The sequence below is a fragment of the Rhinatrema bivittatum genome, chromosome 3, assembly GCF_901001135.1.
Source record: "Rhinatrema bivittatum chromosome 3, aRhiBiv1.1, whole genome shotgun sequence".
In the NCBI taxonomy this organism is placed as follows: domain Eukaryota; kingdom Metazoa; phylum Chordata; class Amphibia; order Gymnophiona; family Rhinatrematidae; genus Rhinatrema; species Rhinatrema bivittatum.
Window position 1 is genome coordinate 382268509 of NC_042617.1, and position 22495 is coordinate 382291003.

The window sequence follows — 22495 nt, forward strand, 5'->3', positions numbered from 1 at the left end:
AGATAATGTTAGCAAGAGATTTATCAAATGTACAATTGTCGCAGCATTCAGGGTTGGCGGGGGTACCCGAGTTAGGGGGGCCAGGAGGGGCCCGGACGACACGGTGGGAAAACCGTGGCCGCAGGAAGGAGAAGTGCGTAGAGGTGGGCGTGGGCTGCCCGGGGGATGGCCCCATGGCTTGGACATGGCGGGGGGGCCGGTCAGAGCGTATGGCGGACTGGCTAAAATGGCGGACGCTGGTACGAAGCCCGGTATAATAATATTTGACGAACGCACTAATACTCGGGTACCGAAAAGTTGAGGTTTTCTGTTAATAATTAATAAAAGCTGCGGCCTATTTACACCAATATTGGAGTATGTGTGGTTAATGGATGGTGATAATGTAAGGGGGGAGGGGGGAGAGAGCATGGCGGTGCAAGCTGCCACTGTTATAAAAAAAACATCTAGAACCTTGCTAGACCATACCATAACAGCCGCAACCTTATCTATGAAAATGCAGCAAGGCAAACATTACACAAGGCCCTAGAACACTAATACACCACACCTACTGAGCAAACAAACCAGACTGCTACAAATCCCTACAGAGAAATTACACACTAGCCAAAATACTGCACCTCTGTCATACATGCGCAACACAGACAGAATAAGAAACTATAAATTAGCTACTTACCTAATGCAAAATAAGAAACTATAAATTAGAAACAGAAATACATAGACAAGATTGAAATGGAAAACCCAAGAAATCAGACTCTGAGAACAGTGGAATACTGAAGAAAAATAATACAAATATATAAGAAAGGCACATTCACAAAGATAGCATATGTCAATCGCTGAAAGTCAAAATAATTTATTTTTTTTTACCTTTGCTGTCTGATCGTGCTTTTCTAATCAGCTGGTCACAGTCTCTTTTTCCCCTTGTCTGTCTTTTCCTAATTCCTTTTTCAAGGTCTCTTATTTTTTGTTTCTTCTCTCTTCTCCCATCTTCTTTCCTTCCTCCCTCATACAAGCTCCCATTCCAACACACTCTCTCTTACCTAGGCTCCCACCTTCACATGCAGGCTCTCACACACAGGTTCCCTATCCCTACCTTACATGCTTTCACTCACATGCAGGCTCCTACTTCTACATGCTTGCTCTCTTTCACATCCACAGGATCTCACATCCACACAGGCTTCTCCACTCCACATGTTCTCTCTCTCAAAAATACATACAGACTCATTCCCACATGCTCTCTCTTTCTCACACACACAGAGGACATGCAGGCTTCTCACTCCCATGATCTCTTTCACACGTATGCACACAAGCTTCTCATTCCCATCCTCTCTCTCACACATACACACACAGGCTTCTCACTTTCATGCTCTCTTTCACAATATGCATGCAAGCTTCTCATTCCCATCCTCTTATTCACACATACACACTCAGGCTTCTCACTCCCAACCATGCTCTCTCACATACATACACAGGCTTCTCACTCCCATTCTCTCTCTCACACATACATACACACAGGCTTCTCACTCCCATCCTCTCTCTCACACATACATACACACAGGCTTCTCACTCCCATCCTCTCTCTCACACATACATACACACAGACTTCTCACTCCCATCCTCTCTCACACACATACATACACACAGGCTTCTCACTCCCATCCTCTCTCTCACACATACATACACACAGGCTTCTCACTCCCATCCTCTCTCTCACACATACACACACACAGGCCCCTCACTTCCACACACTCTATCAGGGATCTCTCTCTCGCCTGGACCTCCTTGCTGCAACAGGCCTCCTCCTCCTCCTTGGGCCACACTCTGCATCGGGCCCCCTCTTCTCAGACCATGCGGGATGAGCTCTGCAACAGCCCTGTGTCAGGCCTCCTCTTCTCGGGTCGCTTGGGATGAGCTCTGCGTCGGGCTTCCTCTTATCGGGCCGCACAGGATGAGCTCCGTGATGGCCTCCTCTTATAGGGACGTGCAGGATGAACTCTGCGACAGCCCTGAGTCAGGCTTCCTCTTCTCGGGTCGCTTGGGATGAGCTCTGCGTCGGGCTTCCTCTTATCGGGCCGCACAGGATGAGCTCCGCGATGGCCTCCTCTTATAGGGACGTGCAGGATGAACTCTGCGACAGCCCTGAGTCAGGCTTCCTCTTCTCGGGTCGCTTGGGATGAGCTCTGCGTCGGGCTTCCTCTTATCGGGCCGCACAGGATGAGCTCCGTGATGGCCTTGCATTGGGCCTCCTCTTATAGGGACATGCAGGATGAACTCTGCGACAGTCCTGAGTCAGGCTTCCTCTTCTCAGCGCCAGGCAATGCTGACTGGGTGGGCCTGAGCACAAAGTGGGTAGGTCACGACACACCCAGGCCCATCCTTGGCTATGCCACTGCTAACTAGTCTGCCCAGCAGCGAATTTATGCATTTATCCAAAAGAGATCTAATTCAAACATGGAATCCAACATCCAATCTCACTTTACCCCTTTAGAGTTGCAACTGTTGCTCCATGTAGGTTACTCCAGGCCAGCCAGGAAGCATTGTGCAGCTATATCACTGGTGCCCTGGGCTGCAACCATCGCTCAGTGAAGACTGCAGAGTTCCCTCATTATCATTCTCTATGAAACATTTCTGGATCATACTTAGTTTACTAATGAATATTATAGTCTTTATCTGCTATCATATTTTATGGTAAAATATTTAAAGAATTTAAAAAACAGGAACACACAAATATTCAGGGAGAAGTTGATTTCGCTTCTTATCCAATGAAGAGAAAAACTAAGAAAAGGATATTTTATGATGCCTAAGCTCCTTCTTTTGGCTATAGACACCACTAAGCAATGGTAGGGCAACTATAAGAATATTCAAGTGACATCACAATGTGCTCTGACCACCATGAGATTTAAAATGATCTGGACTGTTTCCCTATGTAAAATACAAAGAAGAAGGGATTTGAAGTGCTCAGGGCAATGAAGGCACAGCAAAAGTCCGAGTTGGAGGACTCTGGGCATTATGCTAAAAATTAGCATGAAACTGGATAAATCATTTTTGAGACTGACAGATATAATGACCTTATAAGGCCAATTTCGCTATATAATAATAGGGAAAAACACAAAAACTATATGGTTTGTCAGCTAAGAAATGGACTTAGCTAGAAAAACTGTAGGTTTTACGTTTTCCGCCACTGTCTTTGACATAAAAGTTAGCTGGATATCTTGGAAGTGTTCTGGGAAGGAGTTAAGTTAGCTGGATAACTTGTTCGGTTACCTCTCATTGTGCCAGTGTGTAGTCCTAAAGTTAGCTGGATAAGTTTATCCAGCTAGCTAGGACTTTATAGGTGGCCTGTCTAATAGACAGTGCTACATTGAAAGTGTGACAATTTATCCAGTTATGCAGCTGAAATTGACTTCCTATTACTTATTTATATTAAAAAAATAAATTTGCCTGTTTCTGAGCTCTCTTTTTGTCACTGTTGGGTCATGTCTGTCTAAAACAATTTCATATATCTTTTTGAAAATGACTTGCATACATCTTTCCTTACAGTCAAATGTTATTGCTAAAAATCTTTACAAATGCTAGATTTTAGCTTAGTATCCTATGGAGCAACTGGGCTCCTAAAACGTTTACACCTGCATGTGTATGTGTCTGCCTGTGTACCCTAGAAGTGCCCCCCACCCCCTCTCAATTATCATTGAACTTGATAGTAAAGGTGCCCAGTGACCGCCAGCTCACATTTTTCATGTACCTTCAATATCCATGCAAGTTAGAATCCCTGGTTTGTTTGTTTTTTCCCTTTTCCAATAGGCGAAACAGGCCAGGGAAGTTCAGATAAAATATCAGGTAGGTCACTGCACACTGTGATGTCAGAAAGCTGTCCTGCCATTGGCTTGTAGTCATAAGCATATGCAAATTTCTGTCCTAAAGAAGGAACCTAAGTATCATGAAAAGTTCACACATCTCCTTGGGCCCCCTTGCTTGGGTACTCATTCCATTTAAAAGGCAATCTGGACCAAACCATTTTTAGGTTTCACATTAAACAAAATGCCTTCTACTTGCAGGCTTGCTCTAACACCATGTCAGCAACTGTGTGACAACTGAGGGAGTTTTGTAGGCTAGAGAATTCCCATAGCCCAAGAACAGACAGTTATGAGGTATGATGTTGCTCGGGACCAGGAAGACATCCACAGACTGGGTGCCACCCATTCTTAGTGAACAGGTATTATACAGATCCACATGCCAGGATGTAGGCTCCTTTCAGACTATCAGTCAGTAAACTTTAGGCCAGCCTCATGTATTTGGTGTTATCTTTACTCTAAGGACACTTTTTCTACTACAGTCTAGTGCTCCATTGTCAAGATGACGTCTAACTAGGCACACTGACTCAGAATGAGGACCAGTGAATAAAAGAAAGATGACGGAGAGGAGAGCAGCTGGAAACACTCTGCTGGGCTCCCTTCCATAGAAGGGAAGGGGTAGTTGAAGCCTAATAGATAAAGTAGCATTGTATTAGGCTTTGACAAAGCTGGCTGCCACTCAGTGTGGTGTCCTCTGCTTCTGTGGGTGTACATGGGGGATCCTGGGGTAGATCAGGAAATATCTTGATTGGTTTCCCATGGTGTAGAGCGAAATTATGGAATACACAGCACAGCAGCACACTCTCTGCTATTATGTGTGGGATAAACATTAAAGATCCCCCCGTTTTGTCCAAACAGCGAAACTCCGAAAGTGCATTCTATGATACAGTGGGTAGAACATAAAGCCTCATTGTACTTAGTCTCCACCAGCGTGTTGGGAATAGCAACAGGGAAGAGAAGTCAGGATCTGCAACAGTATCTTGAATCTCCTGCGGCAAAAACAGAATGGCTGCATCATTCACACTACCATGATTTTGAGATATGGCTGGCAACCCACAGCAAGCAGATTAAATTTAATGTGGACTAGTGCAAGGTGATGCATACATTTAGGAAAAGATAACCTATGCTGTAGTTACACGATGTTAGGCTCCATATCAGGAGCTAACTCCCAGGAAAAAAGATCTAGGTGTCATAGTGGATAATACATTGAAATTGTCAGTGTGTTGTGGCAGCCAAAAAAGCGAACAGAATGTTAGGAATTATTAGGAAGGGAATGGTGAATAAAACGGAAAATGTCTTAATGCCTCTGTATCACTCCATGGCGAGACAGCACCTTCAGTACTGTGGACAATTCTGGTCACCGCATTTCAAAAGGCAGAGTTGCTTACCTGTAACAGGTGTTCTCACAGGACAGCAGGATGTTAGTCCTCACATATGGGTGACATCATAAGGATGGAGCCCAATCATGGAACACTTTTATCAAAGTTTCTAGAACTTTGACTGGCACCTAATGGACATGCCCAGAATGGCACTAACCTTGCATCCAGCAGGGGTCCCCCTTTAGTCTCGAGTATAGCAAGAAGTACGTGCGAAAAATAAAACAACAAATTGCAAGCGAACCCAACTCCGCGGGGTGGAGGGCGGGTTTCGTGAGGACCAACATCCTGCTGTCCTGTGAGACCACCTGTTACAGGTAAACAACTCTGCTTTCTCACAGGCAAAGTAGGATGGTAGTCCTCATATATGTGTGAGTAGTGAGCTGAGGATGCCCGAGCAATACACCAAATGCACCCAAATATGTGCAACAGGCACAACAACAGGGGTGGATTTGGGTAGTAGGGCATCCTGAAAACCCTAAACCCTGGTAGGATGTTGGGTAGTTAAGCTGAAAATAAGTTGCGAAGAATAGACTGGCCAAAAATGGAATCTTGTCTGCCAGCCTTATCTAAGCAATAATGCGCTCCGAAGGTATGGAGAGAGCTCCAGGTCGCAGCCTTACAAATATCAATAAGTGGCACCGAACGAAGGTGTGCCACTGAGGTTGCCATGGCCCTAACATGAGTAGGAGGCATATTAAGGAGGGGCATATAAGATATAATTAGTCAAGTGATAGAAAGGAGCCTCTGGTTCCTGTCTTTTGTTACAGGTTTTGAGTGGAGTTTAGGGAAAGACCTGGCTGAACATCCAAACCTTTTCCTGAAGGTAAGATAAGATATCTTAAGGTATAGGGACAGCATTATCCTGTGCCATAAAAATTTGTGGCCTAACAGCTGAATGCTTGAAGTCCTAGTGAAGTTAATCTGGCAGAAGCGGGTCGGGGGGGGGGACGGGACAGGAGGGGAGTTTGGGAAGGATGAAATTCTCTTTTGAGAGTGTAGGACAACAGACGCTGGGAGCATACTCAGGGGCCATGTTGTTTACACATGTGAAGCCAAAGCAAAGCGTTTGAATTGTGTCCTATATTCGACCGGGAGCCAGTGCAATTGGCTTAATATTGGCTTTTTGTGGTCAGCTGCTTTGGCCCCTATCAGGATTCTAAAAGCTGGGTTTTGTTTTGTTTTGTTTTTTTATAAGAATCAGAGGTGTTTGAGATTATTGTGGGATGGCGTGGAATAGAGAATTACAGTAGTTAATGGAGCTGGCTATTAATGCATATATCAAAGGATAAGGCTGTGTTTATCAAAATAGTTGCAAATGGGTAGATTCTTTTGGGAATTCTCTGGACAGTTCTCTAGAACAGGGATTCTCAACTCTGATCCTTGAGGGCTAAAAACTGGTCTGTTTTTAGGTAAACCAAATTCTGCAAAGTAATTGATTTCTTAGACCAAATCTATTCAAATATATTTAATACTACTAGCACTGCTACTGTTCAACATTTCTATAATGCTATGCAGTCCTGTAAACAAAATCTTTGAGCATTTAAAAACTAACCTGAATCTGCTTTTCTTCTTCTTCTCGTCTTTTCCTCTCTTCTTCTTCCTGTTTCCTCTTTGCTTCCATTTCAGCTTTTCTGCAAAAATAAGAACCAGGAAGAAAAGAAAGTATATTTCTTTCAAAATTACATATAAATTAATGCAAAACTATTTTATGTAGGCATTTTTTTCATAATAAATCCAGAATTTAGGAAAGCAACAGTGATCATTATAGTTAAATAAATGTGTAAGGAGTAAATATTCTCACCTTAATTACAGGATAAATATCCTCATTCATGTGCAAACTCAGGCCTGGATTCACAAAGTTCTGCAGCCCAACACAGAACTCCCAAGAATTAATCAAAAAATCACCAGGTGTCTTATCACCCCGGGGCCACCAATTGAGACGGCCCTGCCAAAAAATAAATAAGTTGCTGTGTAATGATGCCCCTCCCTTCCCCTCATCCACACAGCTCCTTAGTTAACCAAAAAACCTTTCCAGTTAGTAATTCCTTCTTCAGTGTTAACATTAAGCCAGTAAGGCCCCCACACTTTCCAACAGAAAATTAGGTTGCTAGGGCTCCCCCCTCAAATCAAAAATAACAGTGGTGGCTTAGTGGCCTCCCCCCTGGTCACCTCTGCCCCCCCCCCCAAAAAAAAAAAACCTATTACCTCAAAATATGCATATCTTCAAAGGAAGAGAGTCCGGGGTGCTCCCTAGCCCTGGTTGGCGCCATTTTCCAAAATGGTGCCAACCAGACCTTGCCCCAATACTTGATAAAGGCAAGGTTTAGTCAGCACCATTTTGGAAAATGGTGCCAACCGGGCCTATGGCTAGGGGCACCCCAAGTCCTCTTCCTGAAATGTAAATATTGCTTTGCATGGCAACTTGCCCCATATTTGAAATGTAAATATTGCTTTGTTCTTTTTCTCCCCTTTTCCAGATCCTAGTTAATTTTCCCTTGTTTTATTGTAACTTTCTCACTTCCTTTAACTGTTATACTGTATTTAAAGTTTAATTGGAAATATTGTTTATTACGTTACGCTCTGCTCTATTCACTTTGTTAACTGTAAACCGGGTTGATGTGATGCCAATCATGAAACTCGGTATAACAAAAATAATAAATAATAAAAAAATAATAAATAATATTTGCATATAACTTCACTTCTTTGCATCCAATTCTATCCTCAGAATAAAAGTTTTATCCAGGTAAATAGTTTTGATGTCTCTGTTGTTGGTTGAACCTCTTCTACCCCCCCCTCCCATTCTTACCCCTTGCCTTAAGCTCCATTTCTCAAGTTATTGCTCCTTGTAAAGCATGTTGCTATTTTATGTTCTTATGTAAACCGATAGGATGTTCCCAACGACTGCCGGTATATAAAAATGTAAAATAAATAAATAAACAAACAAACAAATTCCATTTTTTTATTTTTTTTGCCAGGGCTACCTTGATTGGCAGCTTAAGCATCGGTACCTATGTTAGGGTCTTGGTGCTCATGCAGTAGATTAATGATTTTCAAAAAGGTACTGATAAAATAACGTAACTGACAAATTTCTAAGTCACCCACTTTATTTTATTTATATAAGATTAGGTATGAATGAGCTGCTTTGCATGGATTTGCAAAATTCATGTATGCAAATGCTATGCAAAGTAGTTTACTGTAATAGTAACGGGTTTCTGGCCTAAAATTTTTGCAATGCTGCAATAGGGCTCTATCGTGTGATATATGCTGTTTATACGCACGTTTATAGCCCTATCACAGTAACTGCATTTCAAGTTAAAAATAAGTTGCATGCCCCAAGATGTAGATCAATTATCAGGTCCAACATGTTACAATTCGCCAGAAAAGAATACTAGACAACTGGGTAACATGAAGCATTTTAAATATACAATATTTAGGTTCTTGGATTAACCTTGTTAAAATGGACCTAAGAAAACTGCAAAATTGATATTTCTTCCTTTTTTTTTTTTTGTAATGCTCTAGTCTGATGACCACTATGATAGATATTGCTACTGCAACACAGGGGGTATGCTTGCAAAACAGACTGTAAGATAAAGTGTTGTTAAAAACTCAAGCAGAAATACATTCACATGCAGTGCCAACTCAAGACCATAAAAAAACTGTGTTCCTCAACACTCACAGTCGCCTTTCATCCTCTTCCTTTCTGCGACACTGCTCCTCCTCCTCACGCCTCTTCCTCTCTCTTTCCATTTCTTCCTGAATGCGGCGCAGTCTCTCGGCTTCCTCTTCCTCCTGTTTCTTTTTCTGTAGTGCACTAAGCAGTTGTCCAGAGCTTCTAACCAGCGAATCATACTCTTTCTGTATCTGTTCCCTAGTCATCATAGTAGTCTGAGGAGCAAAAACATCATCAAATATATATACACACTATAAAAACTTTAAAGAATTCATTTATGGAGTAAATTTTCAAAAGCGTACATGCAGATAAAACACTGTTTTTTATGTGTATATAGGCTTTGCGAAACTTTTTCTAGGAGTTGTAGACATAAAAGTACACATGTGAGCAATTTCACACATACTTTTATGCATACTTGAAAGAGGCGCTACCAGCGGCGGAGTTAGGAGGGGAAATCATTTATGAGGGTACTTTCTAAAATTGAAAGTATGCAAGTAAATGTATGGGTGAGCATTTACACCTGGCTCCCATGCAGGCACATATATCCCATGCAAGGGTTTATACATACTCACTAATTTTCAAAGCAGACTTGCATGTATAAGTCCACTTTGAAAACTATGGATGAAGTCTGCATGTCCTTTGCATACGCAACTTCAGCACTAAGCACTTTGTTATAAAATTATGCTTCATATGTACAATGTGCTTTTGGTAATGAAGAGAGGCATCTGTACAATGATTATGAGGGACAAGTTTGGGATAGGTCCTGAAAATGCCACAAACTCTAGAATCTAGAATTGGCAGAACTGGGAGAAAATGAAGAGCAGCACGTAAGATATGTTAAATCAGAAGGAATATAAAAAGGTCATCGTACAATTTTGAAATCAGCTATCATCTGCCCCATCTGCCCATGTAGGTCCGAATTCAGATATACACACATATATATTTACAATAAAAGGATTTTAATGCAGCAAATGAACAACCAATTCAGTTCAAAACAAAAAATAATAAAGTATACGTTCCAAACCATTCAGCCTATTCTTGTGGCCACAAATGCATACAGGCTGGAAATACAGCTGGATAAATGCCCTTTTCCCCCATTGTGATTTTCATGTAGCACACATACAGGATTTTATGGTTGTTAGCTATAAAAGTCTTAAATAACGATTAGTTGAAGAGCTGGATACTTTTGAGCAACTATTAATTGATTACTTATAAAAATATCATTTCAACTTTCTTAGGCCAAAACTACCCTTAGGTGCCTCTGGCCTGTCCCATGATGCTACCCAAGTCTATTTCCAAAAGAGGTTTTAATGAAGGATACTCCTGTAGTCTGCCAACCGAAGGAAATATTAGAAATAGCTTTGGGAAATCCCACTCAGATCAATGGATCTACCAGTGAATTCCACAGTCGTTTCTGATATCTGAATGGATTTTTTTTTATACTTTCATTAAGCAACCTGTCCTGCAATACTGCAGCCTAATACTCTGTCCTCCAGATCCCCCTAGTGATAGATCAAGAGCAGTGATATAAATTTAAAAAACAAAACAAAACTGAAATACTATGTATGACTTTTGCTAACATTTTCATTTTAAAAAATGGACAGACTGAACCTTCCATACATGTGTTCCATACATGTGGTTTTTTTTGTTTGTTGTTTTTTTTTTTTACTCTTACCACCTTTATTATCATGATTTAAAAAAATGCTGAATCTATAAACTAGTATGCATTATATGTAGCCATATGATAGGGTATTTATTTACTGAACTATTTAGTTCTATAGATAGCTTACTCAAAATGAATCTAAGTTCATTAATGGTGTGATGTTATAAATAATAGGAAGCCAATATTCAGTAGGTCGTTTAGTGGAGAAGTTTTTGGCTAAAGTTAACTGAATAACTAGTTCCGGATATTCAGTGGGATAAATGACCCACTGAATATTCCCATTTAAAGTTATCCGACTGCCTTTAGCCTGATAAGTTTAAACCTAACCAGCCAGCAATATCGACAATTAGTTTTAAGGTTATCAAGACCTTATGTCACCGGATAATTTCCTACTTAACCGGATATCTTTAAAAGACAGCTCAGATGAAGGCCAGTTCTTCCTACCCCCCCCAAATGATGCAAAGACAGTGGTCAACCAGGGTCTCTTGGAAGAAAACCCAAAAATTCCTAATGGGGAACTCCATTACTTTTTCATTGCCAGCTCCTCGCAAAAAAAGCTGTCACTCCCCAAATCTACTTGGCTAGTAACTGTTAATGGCCCTGTCCTCCAAAAAACATGCCCAGTTTTTAAATCCAGTTATACCACTGACCTTGACCACATCCTTCCAAACAAATTCCATAACTTAATTATGCATGGACTGAAAAAAAGACTCTCTTAAATGTATTTTAAATATGTTATCAGCTGGCTTCATGGTGTGTTTTTTAGTCCTTGTATTATATGAAATAATTACTACCTATTCAGTTGTTCCACATCTCTCAAGATTTTATAAACTTCTATCATATCCCCTCTTAGTTGTCTCATTCCCATGGATCTATTTTGCCTGTCTAGTTTGTTGCTTGCAACAAGGAGCCATTTTCTTAGCCTTGGAGCACTAGAATATAATTGTTTTGATCTTCCTTAAATTCAGTTTGTATAAAGAGAGCTGGGGTGGAGAAAATCATAACTATCAGCAGGTTACATTGCAAACATTAGCCCTGCCACGGACATTTCCCATTCCACATTATTCATGTCCCATCCTCCTTTATTCTATGATTGGACTGTTACTAACAGGAGCATTGAACTACAGCCAGATGCTGTCAACTCTCCTCTGAGCTCCTTCAGAGGTTCTAGTATCAGGCTTACTCACCCCACAGGTTCTTTATCTTGCAGAAGACAGGCATTCCCCTAGGGTTCTCACACAAGTTAGTCAATTAGCAATGAATATAAGGTAGGAAACTCCTTAGCAGTAAAAAAAAAAATATATATATATAAACAGGAATCTTATTGCTGCGAGAATGCACTAAAAGATATATTACTCTTCAATAGAAAACTGTAAGTCAGCTTTCTCCAGGTCTGAAAACTCCACAGCCTTTGAGAGATGGTGGTTTATGAAACTCTGCTATTGTGATGTCATATCACCGTATTTACAGAAATTTCCATTAAAAAAAACATAGTGATATGATTTAGATAGACTGTACTATTACTAAGTAAAAACTAAAAAGGAAAAATCTATTTATTTCACAGTACTATTTGGTTTTTATGAATGTTGCTTTTTAAGTTTATACTCATTAACAGTTTTCTATTACATAGTAAGTATATGTGGCCATTTCGAAGCATCTCTCTCCTTGTCAGAGAACTCCCTGCAGACAATTATAAAACAAAATAGCTCAGCTTTGGCATCCTAAACGTTCCTGAAACATTATGAGGCACCACCCATAAGAAAAGAGATGTATACTGGCTTTGCAGTTTGGATTTCATTATTTAGCTTTCCAAACTCTGGCTCCAGGGGAGATACATTTCAGGGACCGTAAGTATTTATTTAGTGTATTTTTTAGGGATGTGCAGAGGGACGCCATATGTTGCATTTGGGATTCAGATTCGTCGGGGGTGGATACGTTGCATTCGGCCATATGGCGCCCCGATCTGTTAATACGTCCATTTCACTTCGTTCCCCCGCTAAAATTAAATTAACTACAACCCCCCACCCTCCTGACCCCCCCCAAGACTTACCAAAACTCCCTGGTGGTCCAGCGGGGGGTCCGGGAGCCATCCCCTGCACTCACACCCTTGGTGCTGGTTTCAAAATGACGCAGATAGCCTTTGCCCATCTAAGTAGCACTTTTCAGACTTACCTAGCTACGTGCTCTTACTTAGGGGGCTAAATTGATGTTTACCCAGTTAAGTCTGAACTTTCACGGCTTGCACTTTTTACATTCGAGAGCATGTGTGTGTGCATATGTACTCATATTTTATAACCTGGCTTATCCTTTCCATGTATTTTAAAAAATACTGTAGTAACTTTGCATGTACCTGTATACATGTGTATATGGCCATGTGCATGTAGTTCTGAACATTATCCTCTATATGAATATATAACATTCCCCCACAAATCCCCATTTAATAGCTGATTTTCCAGTAAATGTATTTTACTTTAAAGCTCTCTTTTTCTCAAAATTCATTTAAGCCTTACCTTTATTTTGGCCATGAGTGCATCAATAGAGAGTTCCAGATCCTTAACCTGCTTGCTCATTTCTTGCTTGCCTTCCTTCAGAGCACCAACCACTTCATTAAACTTATCCAGTCGGGTTTTCAATGTGCGCACCTTCACCAGTCCATCAATCCTATAGAAATAATGTTGTTCCATTATTAATTAAAATAAAAGATGTTTCAGCACACTTCTGATTTCATCTGTTCTTACAAATCTTTAAAAGGTGAAGCCAAAAGATTTAATGAACATGTTTGAAGTCCATGAGCTATGCGCTTTTTTTTTTTTTTTTTTTTTTTACTGGTTTCATATATGGTTATAAATTATCAGGAAAAACTAAAGGAGACAGGGAAGCTAGGTAAAACAAACAAAGGCCCAAAACGAAGAAAATCTTGTTTACAAATTCAAGGGAAAGTCGAAAAGCCAGAAGAGGGAAGAGGTAAGATAAAGGCAAAAAGTGGAATTTCTGAAGAGGAAAAAGAAATTTGTTTTACACGTAAACAAGGTTCTCTGTAGTCCGGAGAATGAATCAGCCATAAAGCTTGGTATGCCCTCATCTGATGGTGTCAACACAGACCAAACTCTCAGAACTCGGTAAAAATGTTACCAAGTATGTGCAGGACTTCTCAGGGGAGGTCACTGCCTTGTAAGTCCCAAAGTCTTTTAAAAAGCTTTAGGGAGATAGTCATCAAAGGGGAAAGCCAACAGTCACTCAGCAGCATATGGTTCGGAGTGAGGTATCTTCAAAGGACACTAATGAAGCATTAGAAGTAGGGCATCCCAACAGAGAGGTTCCAATAATAATAATTTAAAAAAAAAGTAGTCCAAGTGCCTATAATTAAAAACTCACCTGAGCTAAAAGATTCCAATTTATCCCCATCAACTGAAAATCAGAATGTAAACATAAACAAAAAAAACCCACTTTGAAATGTTTGGCTGCTAATGCCAGAAGTCTAAGAAGTAAGATGTAAGAAGTAAGCTAGACAGATAAAGTTCCTGGATGGAATAAATGACGGTGGTGGGGCCGCTTGGCAATAGTGATCATATGATCAAATTTGAATTAATGACTGGAAGGGGGACAGTAAGTAAATCCACAGCTCTAGCACTAAGCTCTCAAAAGGGAAACTTTGATAAAATGAGAAAAATAGATAGAAAAACTGAAAGGTGCAGCTACAAAGGTAAAAAGTGCAACAGGTGTGGACATTGTTAAAAAAAAATACCATCCTAGAAACACAATCCAGATGTATTCCACACATTAAGAAAAGTAGAAGCAAGGCAAAAAGATTACCAGCATGGTTAAAAGGTAAGGTGAAAGAGGCTATTTTAGTCAAAAGATCTTCATTCAAAAATTGGAAGAAGGATCCATCAGAAGAAAATAGGGTTAAGAATTGGCAAGTTAAAGGTAAGACATTGATAAGTCAGGCTAAGAGAGAATTTGAAAAGAAGTTGGCCATAAAGACAAAAAACTCACAATAAAAACTTTTTAAAATATATCCAGAGCAGAAAGCCTACGAGGGAGTAGGTTGGGCAGTTGGAGGAATTAGGGGGTTAAAGGGGCACTTAGAGAAGATAAGGCCATCGTGGAAAGATTAAACGATTTCTTTGCTTCTGTGTTTACTGAAGAGAATTTGGAGAGATACCCATTCCAGAGAAGGTTTTCACAGGTGATGATTCAGATCAACTGAACCAAATCACAGTGAACCTGGAAGATGTGGTAGGCCTGATTGACAAATTGAAGAGCAGTAAATCACCTGGACCGGATGGTATACACCCCAGGATTCTGAAAGAAATGAAAAATGAAATTTCAGCCCTATTTCAATTAATTTATATACTATCATTAAAATCATCCAATGTACCTGGACTGGAAGATGGCCAATGTAACCCCTATATTTAAAAAAGGATCCAGGAGTGATCCGGGAAACTATAGACTGGTGAGCCTGACTTCAGTGCCAGGAAAAATCGTAGAAACTGTTATAAAAAACAAAATCACAAAACATTTAGATAGACATGGTTTGATGGGACACAGCCAACATGGATTTACCCAAGGGAAGTTTTGCCTCACAAATCTCCTACATTTTTTAAGGGGTGAATAAACATGTGGACAAAGGTGAACTGGTAGATATGGTATATTTGGATTTTCAGAAGGCGTTCAACAGAGTCCCACATGAGAAGTTTCTAAGAAAACTACAAAGTCATGGAATAGGAGGCGATGTCCTTTTGTGGATTGCAAGCTGATTAAAAGACAGGAAACAGAGAGTAGGATTAAATGGTCTATTTTCACATTGGAAAAAAGAAAAACAGTGGAGTGCCTCAGGGATCTGTACTTGGACAGGTGCTTTTTAATATATTTATAAATGATCTGGAAAAGGGTACGACAAGTGAGGTGATGGAATTTGTGGATGACACAAAATTATGCAGAGCAATTAAATCTCAAGTGGATTGTGATGAATTGCAGGACCATCTTGTGAGACTGTTAGATTGGGCTTCCAAATGATAGATGAAATTTAACGTGGACACATGTAAAGTGATGCATATAGTGAAAACTAACCCTTGCTGTAGTTACACAAAGGTAGGTTCTACCTTAGGAGTGTGATGAGGCCTGCTGTTTACCCAGGGAGAAAAACCTGGACTGGATTACCCTGGGGAGAGCCAGGGGCAGATCCAGGCAGCAAAGGCCTCAGAGAATCCAGGAGGAGACAGCATTTCCCGGGTTCTTTGAACCGAGGCCAGACCAATGGGAAGAGAGAAAGAGGGCTGGTCATACACCGGGAGGCATTACAGACTGGGAGAGGGAATGCACACAACTGAACCCATGATGAGAGAGAAGAAGATGTAGGAGGAAACTGAGGAGTTTAAATCAGAGGTCAGCTCTACGATGGGGTGGGGGGAACGACACATGGAGGTGGATTATCCAGAGGCTGAACCCAAAACAGAGATGGAAATAGAGTAAGTGAAGCTACTCTGATTATTTTGTTGCCTGTTTGTTTGGAGGACTGGGAAGGCTGATGTCTGCGGCACAACAGTGGGGAGAAGGGGCATGTTGTGTTACTGCCTAGCAGGCCTGTAAAAGGAGTTCTAGAACAAAGCTTAATTTGTCAGTTTCTCCCTGTGAACTGATTGAACTCATAATTTAGTTTTTTTTGTTGGAGTTATAAGTGGAAAAAGCAGAATGTGACCTGGGCAGGACAGGAGAGAGAGCTGCCACTCGGTAGTCTTGGGAGTTGCTCCTGAGGGGCATTGGCCTCTATACCAGAGAAGGAAACTGGACTCTGGGTATAAATACAAGAGGAGACCTGGTTCCTAATAAAGTAATGGCAAGAAGGTATAACCATTAGGACAGTACTTTGCTAATGCTGGTGTTGTTTGCACACTTTCTATTCCTTGGAGCTGAGCCCACAGGAAACTGCTACACCTGGCATGATAGGAAGCAGGACACTGCTTCCTATCATGAGGCCCTACATCTAGCTGCCATGCCTGAAACAAGGAAGACCAGGTCAGGACAGGAAGTCCTGCAGAGCGGAATTACCTTTGAAAGTGCAGTCCTTTTGATAACGAAGCCTTGAGATCTACTCCAGCCTACTACCTCGGGACAGGAGTTTCTACCCATGAAAGAGATCTAGGCATCATAGTGGATAATACATTGAAATCATCGGCTCAGTGTGCTGTGGCGATCAAAAAAGCAAACAATGTTAGAAATTATTAGGAAGAGAATGACAAATAAAATGGAGGATGTCATAATGCCTCTGTATCGCTCCATGGTGAGACTGTACCTTGAAAACTGTGTGCAATTCTGGTCACTGCATCTCAAAAAGGATATAGCTGCCCTGGAGAAACTGCAGAGAAGGGCGATCAAAATGATAAGGGGCATGGAAGAGATGCCTATGAGGAAAGGCTAAAGAAGTTAGGGCTGTTCAGTTTGGAGAAGAAACAACTGAGGGAGGATATAACAGAAATCATGAAAGGATGTGAGCAAGTTAAAGTAATTTGGTTATTTACTCTCCCAGATAATAGAAGAGCCAGGGGGCACTCCATAAAATTAGCAAGTAGCAAATTTAAAACAAATCGAAGAAAATTCTTTTTCACTCCGCGCATATAGTTAAGCTCTGGAATTCATTGCCAGAGGATGTGATTACAGCAGTTAGTATAACTGGGTTTAAAAAAGGTTTGGATAGTTCCTAGAGGATAAAGCTATAAACTGCTATTACGGTAATTAATAAGCAATAGTAGCTTGCGATTTATCTAATGTTTGGGTACTTGCCAGGTACTTGTAACTTAGATTGGCCACTGTTGGAAACAGGATACTGAGCTTGATGGACCCTTGGTCTGACCCAGTATGGCATATCTTATGTTATGTTCTAGCTCTCCAAGGAGGCGGGTAGATATTAAGTATGGCTGATTCATCCTGCTGTCTATAGAGAACTCTGTTTACGGGTAGGCAAACTTGTTTTTAATATCGACAAGTAGACATCAAGAGGCATGAATCAGTCAAACCATGTTAGGAGTCCCAAGCATTGCAGAGCAACTATTGATCAAACAACCCGGACCCAGCCAGTGGAGAGTGAACTACTGGTTGAACAGAGTGCACACAGCTTCTAAAACATGCTGTCCAGACAGCAATGGGATATAAAAGGTATGAACAGACAGCCAAGTAATAGCTTTGCATATGTCCTCAATGGAAGTGCCACTGAGTCAAGCCACTAAAGTCCCAAGGCTTTCACTTGATGAGCTTTAACAGAATCTCTAATCTGTAAGCCAGCTAGCACATAATAGTGTCATTCAGACCACTAGCAATTAGTCAGAGTTCTTTTGGCAACTTGCCAAGAGCAGGTGGGTGAAAGCACTTAGGTGTCGATTTTAAAAAGACCGCGCGCGCAGGCCTCAAGGATATCAAACTGTCCTAGGCTTAGACTGCACCTCTCCTCAGCCTTTGGTTAACAACTCTAGCTCTACTGATCTCTAGCAGGCAGCTGCCACTACGAGGTGCTCAATGATAGTGAAAAAAGTAGAAGTGACATCTTTTGAAAAATAGATACTTGTAGGAAAAGTACTATCATTCAGCAGGAGACAGCTAATCTCCTGCTGCAGCAGAGTGGATTGATGGTACTTAATTAGAATCACTGTCTCCTACACCTTATCCCAGAACAATGTTTTTTCCTTTACAGAGCACATCCACTGGACATCATGCACATCTTCATTAAGGCGATGGAGAAGGTACAGAAAAGGGCTACCAAAATGATAAGGGGAATGGAACAGCTCCCCTATGAGGAAAGACTAAAGAGGTTAGGACTTTTCAGCTTGGAGAAGAGACGACTGAGGGGGGATATGATAGAGGTGTTTAAAATCATGAGAGGTCTAGAACGGGTAGATGTGAATCGGTTATTTACTCTTTCGGATAGTAGAAAGACTAGGGGGCACTCCATGAAGTTAGCATGGGGCACATTTAAAACTAATCGGAGAAAGTTCTTTTTTACTCAACGCACAACTAAACTCTGGAATTTGTTGCCAGAGGATGTGGTTAGTGCAGTTAGTATAGCTGTGTTTAAAAAAGGATTGGATAAGTTCTTGGAGAAGTCCATTACCTGCTATTAAGTTCACTTAGAGAATAGCCGCTGCCATTAGCAATGGTAACATGGAATAGACTTAGTTTTTGGGTAATTGCCAGGTTCTTATGGCCTGGATTGGCCACTGTTGGAAACAGGATGCTGGGCTTGATGGACCCTTGGTCTGACCCAGTATGGCATTTTCTTATGTTCTTAAGGCCTCTTGTTTGCAATTATGCAAATGTTCTGGCTCCTAGAGAAGCAGCAGAGTTAGTTTGAAAGCTTCATACATGGAGTGGATAACTCCTCGCACACTTCCGTATCTTCTATGACTTGACAGAACTCTGTATGCCTGGGGTCTCATGATTCTTCCAAAGGCTTCAGCTTTTGTACATATTTGTGTAGATATTGTACCATGTAAACTGATCCCGAGAAAACCCCTCTTCCCAAACACATCCAATGCCTTTGGATCCTTCCCAGGAGGCATATTAAAAGTGACTCTGGGGGTACTTTGCATAGTTTAACACCAAGTTCACCACCACAGAGTGGTGTGATAGCTGGACTACCCTAAAACCTGGAGAGGTCTGGACCCTATACTTCAGATCAAGCTTTCTGCCCACCAGCAGACATATTGGAGCCTGCCACATCCATTTGCAGGTCCCTGAGCCTGGAATGGAAGCAGTCTTCACTGGAGGTGGGAGAAATTGCAACAGCCCAAAGAAATGTGTTCTCACATCCTGTTCTTTCCTAAGACTGATAGACAGCATAAGTACATAAGTTTTGCCATGCTTGGTCAGGGCAAAGTCCATCAAGCCCAGCATCCTGTTTCCAACAGTGGCCAATCTAGGTCAAAAGTACCTGGCAGGATCCCAAAACGTCGATAGATTTCATGCTGCTTTTCCCAGGAATTAGCAGTGGAAATCTCCAAGTCCACCTTAATAATGGTTTATGAACATTTCTTCCAAGAGCTTGTCCAAACCTTTTTTAAACCCAGCTACAGTAACAGTTTTTACCACATCCTCCAGCAACGAATTCCAGAGTTTAATTGTGTGTTAAGTAAAAAGGTATTTTCTCCTATTTGTCTTAAATATATCACTTACTAATTCATTGCATGTCCACTAGTCTTTGTTCTTTTTGAAAGCATAAACAACCCATTTGTGTTTATTCATTCCTTGTTTCATGGTTTTGTTTTGATTTTGTTAATTTGTTTTATGTTTTGTGATTATATTATGAATATTCTGTTGTTCCCCAAAGAGTTTTGTAGATCAATGAGCTACAAATCTTTTAAATAAATACTCATTATTTTATAGACATATCATATCTCCCTTCAGGTATTTCGTCTCTAAGCTGAAGAGCCCTAACCTCTTTTGCCTTTCCTCATAGGAGAATCAATCCATTCCTTTATCATTTTTATTGCCTCTCTCTGTACCTTTTTTTTTAAATTCTGCTATATCTTTTTTGAGATAATGTGATCAAAAATGCACACGGTATTCAAGGTGTGGTTGCACCATGGAACGATACTGAGGCATTATGATATTCTCTGTTTTATTCTCCATTCCTTTCCTAATAATTCCTAGCATTCTATTTGCTTTCTTGGCTGCCACTGAACACTAGGCAGATGATTTCAACATTATCTATGATGATGCTTAGATCCTTTTCCTGGATGGTGACTGCCAATGTGGAACCTTGCATTGAGTAACTATAATTTGGGTTCCTCTTTCCTATGTGCATTACTTTGTACTTGTCCACATTAAAAACTATCTGCCATTTAGATGCCTAGTTTCCCAGTCTCGCAAGGTTCTCTTGCAATTTCTCTCTTGTCATTCCCTTCTCTAGGTCATTTACAAATATGTTAAACTGTAGCAGTCCCAGCACAGATCCCTGGGACACTCTGCTAGTTACCTTTTTTCAATGAGAAAATTGATCATACAGCCCTACTCTCTGATTTCTTTTAACCAATTCTCAATCCATAATAGAACATTGCCTCCCATCCCATGACTTTTTAATTTCTTCAAAAGTCTCTTCATGAGATACTTTGTCAATTGCTTTCCAGATATGCTATATCAACTGGCTCACTTTTATCCACATTTATTCACATCTTCAAAAAATGTAGCAGATTAGTGAGGCAAGACTTCTCTTGGCTAAAACCATAGTGGGCTTGTCCCATTAAACTATGACTATCTATATGTTCAGCAATTTTGTTTCAATTATTTTTCCCAGCACAGATGTCAGGCTTACCGGTCTGTTTCATGGCTCAGAAACACCTCTGGAACCTTTTTTTTAAATCTAGAGTTACATTGGCTACCCTCCAATCTTCATATACCATAGCTGATTTTAATGACAGATTACTGATTAATAATAATAGATCAGCAATTTTTATGTATTTAATTTATTTATTTTGTTCTTCGCTTCTTTCAGTACTCTGGGATATATACTATCCGGTCCAGGTGATTTGCTACTCTTTAGGTCATCAATTTGCCCAATTACATCTTCTATGTTTACTTGGATTTGTTTCATTTCTCCTGAATCATAACCTTTAAATATCCTCCTCAGTAAAAAAAAAAAAAAATGAAGCAAAAAAATTATTTAATCTCTGTGCTATGGCCTTGTCCTCAGTTAGTGCACCTTTTACTCCCTGATCATCTAATGGTCCAACTGATTCCCTCGTAGGCTTTTTGCTTCAAATGTACCTGAAAACGTTTTTATTATGAATTTTTGCTTCTTCAAGCAAGTTTCTTTTCAAATTCTATTTTAGCCTTCCTGATCCACCCTTTGCATATAACTTGTCAGTGCTTATTCTGTTTTTTGGGGTTTTTTTTTTTATTTTCTTCATTTGAATCCCTTTTCCATTTTTTGAAAGATGTTCTTTTTGCTAAAGTAGCCTCTCTCCCATCACCTTTAAACCATGCCAGCAGTCATTTGGCCTTTCTTATGCCTTTTTTAATGTGAGGAATACATCTGGTGTGGGGTTCCAAAATGGTATTCTTGAACATTATCCATGCCTGATTAAGTCTTAACCTTTGCAGTTGCTCTTTTTAGCTTTTTCCTAACCATTTTTCTCATTTTCTCATAATTTCCCTCTTGAAAATTAAATGCTATCACAGTATATATTTCCTTAATGTCCTCTAAGTCATCAAATCAAATTTGATCATGTTATGATTATTGCCAAGTGGCCCCAACATTATTACATTTTGCACCAAACCATGTGTTTCACTAAGGATTACTTTTAAAATAACTCCCATTTTGTCTGTTCTTGAACCAGGTTGCTCCATAAAGCAGACTTTTAATTCAGCTAGAAACTTTACTTCCTTGGCATGTCCTGATGGGACATTTACCATGTCAATGCCAGGGTAATTGAAATAACCCATTATTACAGTGTTGCTAATTTTGTTAGCTTTCCCAATTTCTGTTAGCATTTCATCATCTGTCTGCTCATTCTGTTTGAGTGGACAGTAGTACATCCCCACTGCTATTTTGTTCCCCTTCTCACATGAAATTTCAATCCATATATAAATTCCACACTACATTTTGATTCTTGCAGAACTTTCATCTTGTTTGGCTTTATGCATGCTTTAACATATAGCATTACACCTCCCCCAATTTGAAATGTATTATAATTTGTATCCTGCTATCAATGTGTCCCATTGGTTCTCCTCCTTCCATCAAGTCTCTGAGATGCCAATAATATCTCTCTCTTCATTTAATGCAATATATTTTAATTCTGCTATCTTATTTTTCAGACTTCTAGCATTTGCATGCAGACATTTCAAAGTAGGTTTTTTGTTTTATTAACAATCTGCTTATTAGTTGACAGGAATAATTTAGGATCTTTTTGCTCTGTCTGCTCTTAAAGGCTGTCTGCTCTTAAAGGCT

The 22495-nt window shown here is 40.3% G+C and overlaps 1 protein-coding gene across 7 annotated transcripts in view; it reads right to left on the bottom strand.

Moving 5' to 3' along the window:
* MYO6 (myosin VI) overlaps positions 1 to 22495 on the bottom strand; it is a 527529-nt gene that overhangs the window by 147292 nt on the left and 357742 nt on the right. For all 7 annotated transcript variants that reach the window (XM_029595584.1, XM_029595582.1, XM_029595583.1 and 4 more), the window contains exons 25-27: positions 13068 to 13218; positions 8901 to 9109; positions 6777 to 6855 (exon numbers count right to left, since the gene is read on the bottom strand). In XM_029595584.1, coding sequence (XP_029451444.1) covers positions 6777 to 6855; positions 8901 to 9109; positions 13068 to 13218 — 439 coding nt within the window. The remainder of the gene's footprint in view (positions 1 to 6776; positions 6856 to 8900; positions 9110 to 13067; positions 13219 to 22495) is intronic.